Consider the following 12,463-nt stretch of genomic DNA (forward strand, 5'->3'; position numbering starts at 1 on the left):
TCATGGGGTTCATGCACTGATTTATTCTCCATGAAAAAAGAAATTGAAGGTTTTCCTGGGCTAGTGCCTTGGTGAGAGTCAGACTCATTTTGTGAACCGACATTAGAAAAACAAACTCCAAATCCCTCTGAACTGGGGCAGGACCTACCTAACCAGGGGATTGTTGTCTAACCCCAAGACAGAAAAACAGGGTTGTCATCAGAGCTAACACTTAAATAAAACACCAAGTAAGCTCTGTTTATTTTTGCTTGATCTTCAGCTGTTACTCAGATGGCATGGTTATCCTCTCCATTAAAAAAAGGAAAATAGAAGGTGCTTTATCTATCATTATAACCTCTGTTCAATTATCAACTTCAGGACCTGATCATTCATTTTTATTTCTAACATTTCTCTTTATTGTAAATAACTTTTGGTCTGTGTCCCCTAGCTTCCCAATTCTCTTGGTCTTTCAACCTTATCTTATAGTCTGCCCTAAATAAAGGAAGTTGAATTATAAACAGCTGATTCACTTACTCCCACTAGTGAAGCATGAAATAGAGAGTTTGCTGGACTAAAAGAAGAAAATAGTTTGTCTCAATTAGTCTAACATGCCTGGTGGAGAAGAAGACGATAATTTCTAGAATATTATATATTAGGTGTGCTATTCCTGACTTCAAAAACTGTGCTGTCTTGCTATTGCCTCTAATGCAAATTCCATGGCCTTGTTTTCAAAGCCCTACTATGCACACCACCCCCACTTTCCAGCCTTACCTCCTCTTCACTGACTCCCCAAAATGAAACCTTTGCTCTATCCAAACTGGTTTGTTCACTCTTTCCCAGACAGACCTTGGTGTTTTCTATCTCCTCACCTGGCTTGCATCATTTCCCTTTGAGCCAAGAATGAACTCTCTCTCTACTCTCTCATCTGTCCAAGTTCTACCATTTTCTATGGCCATTTTAATTTTTCCTTCCCCATCATTCTTTTGCAAACCAGCTATATATTTTTTTCCTTCATAAGGGAATTTTGTGAATTCCATGGGCTTTAATGTCTATCTCATATTTGGCAGCTAACCAAATATTGCCTAACTGTACTTTGCCATTACTGAATTATGTTGCAATTTCTTTTCGGTATTTACCTTTTATCTTTTCATATAATCCCCAGGTTATGGGGAAGGACTTCATATTAGATTGGGTGTGTCTCCTACAGCACCTGGCATGGTGTATTGAACACAGTGGAGCTTGACAAAAGTCTGTTTACTGATTGGTATTTCTCTCCAAGTCCTGCCTGGTGTCCAGGACCCCGTGATTCTCTCAACACTAGGAGGGAACACTGCAACACCCACACAGGCCACATGGTTCAGGACACAGTGCCCACAGGCGGGCAAGTGCATGGTGACTGCCATCTCCACTACAGAATTAGCCAGGCCCACAAGCCAAGAGACCACTGCCAGCCTTGGACTGATTGCTGCTCCGCAGTGCAGCGGGGTGACCACATAGTGTTCATAGACCATCACTGTCAGCAGTGAGAACTTAGTCCCTGAGTCCTGGGTGTTCATTGGAAGGACTGATGTTGAAACTGAAACTCCAATACTTTGGCCACCTGATGCGAAGAGCTGACTCATTTGAAAAGACCCTGATGCTAGGACTTCCCTGGTGGCTCAGATGGTAAAGCGTCTGTCTACAGTGTGGGAGACCTGGGTTCGATCCCTGGGTTGGGAAGATCCCCTGTAGAAGGAAATGGCAATCCACTCCAGGACTATTGCCTGGAAAATCCCATGGACAGAGGAGCCTGGTAGGCTACAGTCCACGGGGTCACAAAGAGTCGGACATGACTGAGCGACTTCACTATATAGTCTATATGATGCTGGGAAAGACTGAGGGCAGGAGGAGAAGGAGACGACAGAGGATGAGATGGTTGGATGGCATCATGAACTCAATGGACATAGGTTTGGGTGGACTCTGGGAGTTGGTGATGGACAGGAAGGCCTGGCATGCTGTGATTCATGGGGTCGCAAAGAGTCGGACATGACTGAGCAACTGAACTGAACCCCCCCCACAGGGCCAGGGAGAAGAAGTGCTGGGTACCACATCGGGCGGAGGAGATGGTCTTCTTCTCCAGGAGGAAGTGCGCCAGCATCTGGGGAACCCCGCTGGAGGGGTAGCAGATGTCCACTGTAGAGAGGTTGCCAAGGAAGAAGTACATGGGCAGCTGGAGGTGGGAGTCCAGCCGGACCAGTACGAGGATGAGCCCGTTGCCCAGCAAGGTCAGCAGATAGGTGGCCCCAAACAGGACAAACAGCCCAGCCTGGGTCTGCCGGTCCCCGGAGAGGCCCAGTAGGACAAACTCACTCACCCAGGTCAGGTTGTCCCTCCCCATGGAGCAGGCAGGTCAGGCTACCTGAGGAGGTGGTGGCTTAAAGAGTCCAGAATCAGAATTCACAGTCTGGGTCTGAACAAAGGACTTTAAGTAAGACTGCAAGTACTTGTATGTTTTCTCCATTAGACTCTGAGCTTCTTGAAGTCAGGGACATTTCCTGACTTTTCTTTGCATACAAAGATTTCTAATGAATGTTTCACAATAAAAAACTTTGTGTTGGGGAAATGAATAAAACAGTTTTCAAGTGCTAGTGTTGAGGATTACTATCTGATCCCAAAACACAAGACTTGAGTTCTGAAACTCTCCCTTGTCCTTATTACTCATTCTGGAGCCAGTGGTTTTCTGGCTTCTCCTGTAATCCAGGCTGGGTCAGTGACAGGAAGAAAAAAAAATCCCTCATTTGGTTCTCAATGTACTGATTAAATAGGCTTAGTCCTAGGATGATAAGATCAAGGCCTCACTGTAGAACATTATACCAACTATAATTATGTCCCAATTTTTTGTGATTATGCTATTTCCTTGGTGAAACTCTGGCACTCATTTGAATGTTAAACTAAGTGATTAATAAAGGATGAATGCACACACCACTTACTTGCAATAACAACATTTGGAAACTCACGGTGCCCACTGATGAAGTCAGTAAGGGAGTGCCTGTAAAGCCCTTGGAGCTTTGTTATGTGTAAATCCTTCTGTCATAGCAAAGACATGTTTGCCCTTGGAACACCTCCCTGTTTACTTTGCTGGTCTTTAACCTCTATCAAAAAGGTTAAAAAGACAAAGGTCTATCTAGTCAAAGCTATGCTTTTTCCAGTGGTCATGTATGGATGTGAGAGCTGGACTATAAAGAAAGCTTAATGCCGAAGAATTGATGCTTTTGAACTGTGGTATTGGAGAAGATGCTTGGGAGTCCCTTGGATTGCAAGGAGATCAAACCAGTCCATCCTAAAGGAGATCAGTCCTGAATATTCATTGGAAGGACTGATGCTGAAGCTGAAACTCCAATACTTTGGCCACCTGATGTGAGGAACTGACTCTTTGGCAAAGACCCTGATGAAGGGAAAGATTGAAAGCGGGAGGAGACTGGGATGACAGAGGAAGAAATGGTTGGATGGCATCACCGACTCGATGGAAATGAGTTTGAGTAAGCTCCGGGAGTTGGTGATGGACAGGGAAGCCTGGCGTGCTGCAGTCCATGGGGTCGCAAAGAGTTGGACATGACTGAGTGACTGAACTGAAGAGGGGAAGTTTGAGAGGGAAGGAAAAAACTCAAGATTAAAGGGTTTGCCTATGAAAATCCCACAGGACCCATGGTAGGAACCAGAGCAGTGCTTTCCACATCAGCTATACCTTAGAATCACTGGGGTGCTTTGAGAACTCCAGAAGCCCAGACCACACTCTGAAGTAATTAAGACAGGATCTCAGGAGGGTAAAACCAGACATTCATGTGTTAGTAACTTTACTGTTTCCTGGTAACTAAAGTGTAAAACTTTAATTACACTTTTGAGAATCACTGCTTTAGTGGGAACTTTTAACCTTAATTTATGAAAATTCAAGATGTAGTTTTTTGAGATAAAAACCCAGAAGAGTTTTTGAGGAGGAAAAATCTTTGACCTAAACTTCTCATTCTTTGTTTGAAAAGTTGAGGCCAAGGGAGTTAAAATGATTTGCCTCAAATCCCACTGAATCAGTTAAAAGGTGATCCTGGACATCTTGCCTTTTGTGTGCTGGGTCTCCCCTTAGCTTTAGCCTTCTAAAGTGAAAGTGTTAGTCACTCAGTCATATCTGACTCTTTGTGACCCCATGGACTCCTCTGTCCATGGGATTCTCCAGGCAAGAATACTGGAGTGGGTAGCCATTCACTTCCCCAGGATCTTCCCAACACAGGGATGGAACCTGGGTCTTTTGCATTGCAGGAGGATTCTTTACTGTCTGAGCGCCAGAAAGCCCTTAACCTTTTAAGGTCTGACCCAAAACAAATGTTTTAGAATATCTTTTTTTTTGCTAAGTCACTTCAGTCGTGTCCAACTCTGTGTGACCCCATAGACGGCAGCCCACCAGGCTCCCCCGTCCCTGGGATTCTCCAGGCAAGAACACTGGAGTGGGTTGCCATTTCCTTCTCCAATGCATGAAAGCAAAAAGTGAAAGTGAAGTTGCTCAGTTATGTCTGACTCTTAGCGACCCCCTGGACTGCAGCTTACCAGGCTCCTCCGTCCATGGGATTTTCCAGGCAAGAGTACTGGAGTGGGGTGCCATTGCCTTCTCCAAGAATATCTTAGCTCCATGGAAGAACTAGTTAGTGTCAAATGAGATGATATGTGAGAAAGCTCTTCATAACTTCAGTTCAGTTCAGTCGCTAAGTCATGTCCAACTCTTTGCGATCACATGAAGTACAGCATGCCAGGCCTCCCTGTCCATCACCAACTCCCAGAGTTTACTCAAACTCATGTCCGTCGAGTCAGAGATGACATCCAACCATCTCATCCTCTGTTGTCCCCTTCTCCTCCCACCTTCAATCTTTCCCTGCATCAAGGTCTTTTCCAAGGAGTCAGGTCTTCACATCAGGTGGCCAAAGTATTGATTGGAGCTTCAGCTTCAGCATAAGTCCTTCCAATGAATATTGAGGACTGATTTCCTTTAGGATGGACTGGTTGGATATCCTTGCAGTCCAAGGGACTCTCAAGAGTCTTCTCCAACATCACAATGCAAAAGCATCAATTCTTCAGTGCTCAGCCTTCTTTATGGTCCAACTCTCACATCCATACATGACTAAAAAACCATAGCCTTGACTAGATGGACTTTTGTTGGCAAAGTAATGCCTCTGATTTTTAATATGCTGTCTCAGTTCAGTTCAGTTCAGTCGCTCAGTCGTGTCCAACTCTTTGCGACCCCATGAATCGCAGCCCGCCAGGCCTCCCTGTCCATCGCTAACTCCTGGAGTTCACCCAAACCCACGTCCATTGAGTCGGTGATGCCATCCACCATCTCATCCTCTGTCGTCCCCTTCTCCTCCTGCCCCCAATCCCTCCAAGCATCAAGGTCTTTTCCAATGAGTCAACTCTTCACATCAGGTGGCAAAAGTATTGGAGCTTCAGCTTTAGCATTAGTCCTTCTAATGAACACCCAGGACTGATCTCCTTTAGGATGGATTGGTTGGATCTCCTTGCAGTCCAAGGGATTCTCAAGAGTCTTCTCCAACACCACAGTTCAAAAGCATCAATTCTTCAGCACTCAGCTTTCTTCACAGTCCAACTGTCATATCCATACATGACCACAGGAAAAACCATAGCCTTGACTAGATGGACCTTTGTTGGCAAAATAATATCTCTGCTTTTTAATATGCTATCTAGGTTGGTCATAACTTTTCTTCCAAGGAGTAAGCGTCTTTTAATTTCATGGCTGCAATCACCATCTGCAGTGATTTTGGAGCCCCCAAAAATAAAGTCTGACACTGTTTCCACTGTTTCCCTATCTATTTCCCATGAAGTGATGGGACCAGATGCCATGATCTTCGTTTTCTGAATGTTGAGCTTTAAGCCAACTTTTTCACTCTCCACTTTCACTTTCATCAAGAGGCTTTTGAGTTCCTCTTCACTTTCTGACATAAGGGTGGTGTAATCTGCATATCTGAGGTTACTGATATTTCTCCCAGCAATCTTGATTCCAGCTTGTGCTTCTTCCAGCCCAGCGTTTCTCATGATGTACTCTGCATATAAGTTAAATGACAATATACAGCCTTGACGTACTCCTTTTCCTATTTGGAACCAGTCTGTTGTTCCATATCCAGTTCTAACTGTTGCTTCCTGACCTGCATATATGTTTCTCAAGAGGCAGATCAGGTGGTCTGGTATTCCCATCTCTTTCAGAATTTTCCACAGTTTATTGTGATTCACTGTTATTTGACCTGAGGCCAAACTCTGGTGGAGGTAATGCAGATAACTCCTTCAAGAGGTCCCATGTGTGCACTGCCTGACTCAGTGCCCCCAACCTTGCAGCAGGCCACCAGTGACCCATGCCTCTGCCAGAGACTCCTGAACACTCACGGCAAGTCTGGGTCAGTCTCTTGTGGGGTCACTGCTCCTTTCTCCTGGGTCCTGGCGCATACAGTGTCCTGTTTGTACCCTCCCAGAGTCTGTTCCCAGTCCTGTGTACGTTCTGGCAGCTCTATGGTGGGTTAATGGTGACATCCTCCAAGAGGACTTATGCCATACTGAAGTCTGCTGCATCCAGAGCCCCTGCCCCCACGGCAGTCCACTGCTGACCCGTACCGCCACAGGAGACACACAAACTCAGTTCTGTTTCAATCTCTGTGGGGTCTCTGGGTCCTGGTGTGCACACAAGTTTTGTTTGAGCCCTTTGAGCATCTCTGGCAGGTATGGGCTTTGATTCTAAATGTGATTTTGCCCCTCCTACCATCTTGCTGGGACTTCTCCTTTGCCCTTGGAAATGGGATATCTCCTTAAAGTCACTCCAGCACAGTGCAGGTGCTGCTCTAGCACCACATGGCAGGCGTGGGGTATCTCCTCACCCTTGTTCCAGTGGTGCTCCAGAGCATTTAGATAATGCTCATAACTTCAGAGCATTATCTAAATAAAAAGGATTTGTAGTAAAGATATGCGGGATGGGCCATAGAATCTAATGAAATGGAAATGAAAACAATTCAACCCAAGTCTTTCTAACAGGATTTGAAGATGGGTCTCTGGCTGGATGGGGGTGAAGAGGGCAGAGCAGCTTTATGCTATCCTCTGTCTTTCCTATTGAGTTGGAACCTACCCACTTCCTTCTTTCAGTCCTTTTGTGGCTGGAAAGTGTCATTGTAGAAAATGTCAAAAATAGAAACTGGCTTTGGCACAATACCCAGCCCTGGCTTTCCACAGAGCCTATTTCTTTCATCAGTGCAGTAAGTAACCAAGCTATGGTCCCCAAATGTGGTTCATGAGTGCCGAGAACAGCACCTGAAATTCTCACCACTGAAGAAAGTAAAATGCACAGTGAGAGTCACAAAAAAGAATGCAAGCTGGGAGGAAATTTTAGGATCACATCTCAACCTCGATGGTTACAAGTGAAGAAGCTGAGGCTCAGAAAACAGAAGTGATTTTCTCAGGATTGTTCTGCCAGTTGGGAGCAAAACTGGAACTGAATCTGAAATCTGATGACCACAATCCCACGTTCTTCCTGTTACATCACATATGCTACCATCTGGAGCATCAAGAGTGTGTCACAGCCACTACTGGGGAGCAGCATCACCATAGAATGAAATGTGGGACAGGTTTGATTTATAGGGAAGGGGGTGTCAGAAAAGATGTGCTGTTTGGATGCTGCTCCTGGGGAGTCAGATGGAAACTTTGAACTGCCATAAAGGACTCCAAAATTACTGCAGATGGTGACTGCAGCCATGAAATTAAAAGATGCTTGCTCCTTGGAAGAAAAGCTATGACCAACCTAGACAGCATTTAAAAAGCAGAGACATTACTTTGCCAACTTTGCCAAAAATCCATCTAGTCAAGGCTATGGTTTTTCCAGTGGTCATATATGTATGTGAGACTTGGACCATAAAGAAAGCTGAGTGGTGAAGAACTGATGCTTTTGAACTGTGGTGTTGGAGAAGACTCTTGAGAGTCCCTTGGACTTCAAGGAGATCCAACCAGTCCATCCTAAAAGAAATCAGTCCTCGATATTCATTGAAAGAGGACTGGTGCTGAAGCTCCAATACTTTGGCCACCTGCTGTGAAGAACTGACTCCTTGGAAAAGACCCTGATCCTGGGAAAGATTGAAGGTAGGCGAAGGGGACGACAGAGGATAAGATGATTGGATGGCATCACCAACTTGATGGACATGAGTTTGAGCAAGCTCTGGGAGTTTGTGATGGACAGGGAAGCCTGGCGTGCTGCAGTCCATGGGGTCACAAACAATTGGACATGACTGAACTGAATGCAGGAAAACAGACTGAAGCGTAGTTTGGCCAGATCAGTGGAATGGTGGTCCAGTTTGCCAAGTACCAACTGACCTCTTCCCACTCTATCTATAAAAGGGAAACATCCACCCCATAGTGAAATAGAAGGATGGAGCCCACATACCTGGACTCTCAACTTTCTCTGAAGCCAGGAGATAGAATTGGAAAACCACCTCCACTAAGCCCAGCTCTTTCACTCCCCTTTTGTGACTTCTAACAAACAAACTGCTTAAAGGATAGAGAGAGTATTTTCTTCTTTTTATTGTGCCCTTTCTGGTTTGAACAGAGACTGACATATAGAGCTGGTGGACTGACTGAATGAATGAACATCATTTACTCATTGAGAAGTGGTTTCTTAAAATTTCATCAATTTTAAGATGAATTGTAATTTCTTACAATTTCATTGTCTTATCTAGGAGCTCAGTGTAGAACTTTACTGTTGATGTTTTCACAGAGTTCACTCTGTGATACCAGCTCAAGAATGACTCTAATCAGAAGGGTCTCTTGAAGGATAATAGAGTTTTTGCCTCCTGATAATAAGTGTCCTTTAAATACATTGAGTTTCTCTTTAAAGACTCAGAAGGGCCAAAAAGACTTTAAAGGGCTGAAAAAAAAAATCCTAAAGCTCAAATAATGGAATAGGAGCAGGAAATGGTAAATAGGAAATAGGAAAATATTTTGTACACTTTCCCTTCTTTTCTAACTTATAATCTCATGAATTGGTATCTTCTTTGGATAAACTACATGTATGCACTACAACTGTGGACAATAGAAACTAAGTTTTATTTACAAAAGATATGTTTTAATTATTAGGATTCAGTTCAGTTCAGTCACTCAGTCATGTCTGACTTTTTGCAATCCCATGAATCGCAGCACGCCAGGCCTCCCTGTCCATCACCAACTCCCGGAGTTTACCCAAATTCATGCCCATTGAGGCGGTGATGCCATCCAGCCATCTCTTCCTCTGTCGTCCCCTTCTCCTCCTGCCCCCAAACCCTCCCAGCATCAGAGTCTTTTCCAATGAGTCAACTCTTCACATGAGGTGGCCGAAGTACTGGAGTTTCAGCTTCAGCATCAGTCCTTCTAATGAACACCCAGGACTGATCTCCTTTAGGATGGACTGGTTGGATCTCCTTTCAGTCCAAGGGACTCTCAAGAGTCTTCTCCAGCACCACAGTTCAAAAGCATCAATTCTTTGGCACTCAGCTTTCTTCACAGTCCAACTCTCACATCCGTACATGACCACTGGAAAAACCATAGCCTTGTCTAGATGGACCTTTGTTGGCAAAGTAATGTCTCTGTAATTATTAGGATTAGAAGGTGTCAGTAGATTGCTATCCCAACTATATCATAATTTGATGAAGAATTATAGCTCAACAAGTATAGAACCAAAATCAGTTGACCGCTTCCAACTTTTAATGGGTTTTTATCAAACCTCATCCACAAAATTTTCTCATTCAACTATTTGATGATCATTTTTGTAGGCAGGTTATGTTTGTAAGTGTAGTAGAATATCACACTGCTCAAAGCTGCTTCCATAGACCTGTGATAAGGGTAAAAGAAAATATACCAAAGTAAAAGTGCTTTCGGTTTGTTCTTTCAGGAAAAACTCTTGAGCTTTCTTTGCTGTAGAAATCACAGACAGCACGTAAAGGGCAGGCAGATGTCTAAGTGTGAAGGCTTTGGTTGGGGGAGAGACCTTTGAGAAGGAATATAGAAAGGAAAAGATAATATGTTGATCTGAGGGGAGAAATTGATAATATAAAAATGAGAAGAGTCTGAAAAAGAGAGTTAACAAATTTTTCCCAGAGGATAGGGCTCAGTGCCTCAGATGGGAGTGGGAGTGGTGGGGAAAGGGGCTTCCTTAGGTGGCATTAGCATTAGTGGTAAAGAACCCGCCTGCCACAGCAGGAGATATGGGTTCAGTCCCTGGGCTAGGAAGATCCTCTGGAGGAGGGCATGGCAACTTACTCCAGTATTCTTTCCTGGAGAATCCCATGGACAGAAGAGCCTGGCAGGCTATAATCCATGGGCTCTTAAAGAGTTGGACGTGACAAAACCGACTTGGCACACACATACATGGTAGGGGAAAGGACCAGGGAGGCGATTAAGAGGAGGATGGAGGCTGGTGGCCATGGTCTTAGGGGGAGAGGGCAGCAGAGAGGGGCTAAAGCAAGGAGTGAGAGGAAGGGAAGTGAAGGGGGGTCTTCAATAAAATTAAAAATGAAAGTTTTGCTAGATACTTCTCTAAAGAACATACACAAATGGCCAAGACACACATGAAAAGATGCTCAACATCTTTAGTCATTAGGGACATGCAAATTAAAAACACAATATCATGTCATTTCACACACACTGGGATGGCTACAGTCAAACAGAACATAAATGTTGCCAAGAAAGCAGAGACATTGGAACTCTCATTTATTGCTAGTGGGAATGTAAAACAGTTCGGCTATGGTGAAGAGCAGTTTGGCATTTGCTCAAAAAGTTAAATATAGAATTACCAAATGACCCAACAGTTCCACTCCTGGGTATGTACCCAAAAGAATTAAAAACAAGTTTTTCTATTAATAACAAAAACTTGTACGTGAAAGTTTATAGCAGTACTATTCACAATAGCCCAAAGTTAGGAAAAAACCCAAATGTCCATCACCTGATGAATAGGTAAAAAAAATGTGGCTATTGCCATACAAGGGAACATTATTTAGACATAAAAAGGAATGAGGCCCTGCTACATTTGACAATATGGATAGATTTCAAAAATAATATGCTAAGTGAAAGAAGCCAGACACAAAAGATCACATATTATACGATTCCATTTATATGAAATGTCCAGATCAGGCAAATCCATAAAGACTGAATACAGACTTGTGGCTTTAAGAGCCTGGGAGGAGGGAAGAATCAGTTCAGTTCAGTCGCTCAGTTGTCGTTCATTTGTGTCTGACTTTTCGACCCCATGGACTGCAGCATGCTAGGCTTCCCTGTCCATTACAAACTTCTGGAGCTTGTTCAAATTCATGTCCATTGAGTCGGTGATGCCATCCAATCATCTCATTCTCTGTCATCCCCTTCTCCTCTTGCCTTCAGTCTTTCCCAGCATCAGGGTCTTTTCCAATGAGTCAGTTCTTCATCAGGTGGCCAAAGTATTGAAGCTTCAGCATCAGCATCAGTCCTTCCAAAGAATATTCAGGACTGATTTCCGTTAGGATCGACTGGTTTGATCTCCTTGCGGTCCAGGGGACTCTCAAGAGTCTTCAACACCACAGTTCAAAAGCGTCAATTCTTCGGCACTCAGCCTTCTTTAGGGTCCAACTCTCACATCCATACATGACTAATGGAAAAACCATAACTTTGACTAGACAGACCTTTGTTGGCAAAGTAACGTCTCTGCTTTTTAATATGTTATCTAGGTTGGTCACAGTTTTTCTTCCAAGAAGCAAGTGTTTTTTAATTTCATGGCTGCAGTCACCATCTGCAGTGATTTTGGAGCCCCCCAAAATAAAGTCTGTCACTGTTTCCATTGTTTCCCCATCTATTTGCCATGAAGTGATGGGACCAGATGCCATGATCTTAGTTTTTTGAATGTTGAATTTTAAGCCAGCTTTTTCACTCTCCTCTTTCACTTTCATCAAAAGGCTGTTTAGTTCCTTTTCACTTTCTGCCATAAGGGTGGTGTCATCTGCATATCTGAGGTTATTGATACTTCTCCCTGCAACCTTGATTCCAGCTTGTGCTTCATCCAGTTCAGCATTTCCCATGATGTCCTGCTTAAAGGGTATGAGGTGCCTTTTGGGGGTGATGAAGATGTTATGGAACTGTGTAAGCATGAGGTTCCATGACATTGTGAATATACTAAATGCCACTGAATTGTACACTTTAAATGGTCAAAATCTTGAATTGTATGAGATGTGAATTTTACCTCAATTTTGAAAAATTGTTTTACTAGGAATTTTCAAAGGTACTTCATTTCCTCCTCCTCAATTTTTTGATATTTTCTTAACAAACTCAGTTTGAATTATTCTCAATTTATATTTTGTTTGTAGGTAAGATAAACCAGAGAGCTGTAATATTTAGGTAAGAGATGCTTCATTCTAATTTTTAAAAGTAGTTTTAAACATTTTTCTGGATAAAATATCATGGTCTCACTTTGTATTCT

At 43.5% G+C, this 12,463-nt stretch overlaps 1 protein-coding gene across 1 annotated transcript; it reads right to left on the bottom strand.

Annotated features, from left to right (window-relative positions):
* Positions 1 to 1,157: 1,157 nt before the first annotated feature.
* Positions 1,158 to 2,356, bottom strand: LOC102276867 (olfactory receptor 2F1). Its single transcript, XM_070368834.1, has 2 exons — positions 2,023 to 2,356; positions 1,158 to 1,516 (listed from the first exon to the last, which is right to left on the bottom strand). The coding sequence occupies exons 1-2, from the start codon at positions 2,354 to 2,356 to the stop codon at positions 1,158 to 1,160; spliced, it is 693 nt and encodes a 230-aa protein (XP_070224935.1).
* Between the last annotated feature and the right edge of the window lie 10,107 nt (positions 2,357 to 12,463).

The sequence above is a fragment of the Bos mutus genome, chromosome 4, assembly GCF_027580195.1.
Source record: "Bos mutus isolate GX-2022 chromosome 4, NWIPB_WYAK_1.1, whole genome shotgun sequence".
Classification (NCBI taxonomy): Eukaryota; Metazoa; Chordata; class Mammalia; order Artiodactyla; family Bovidae; genus Bos; species Bos mutus.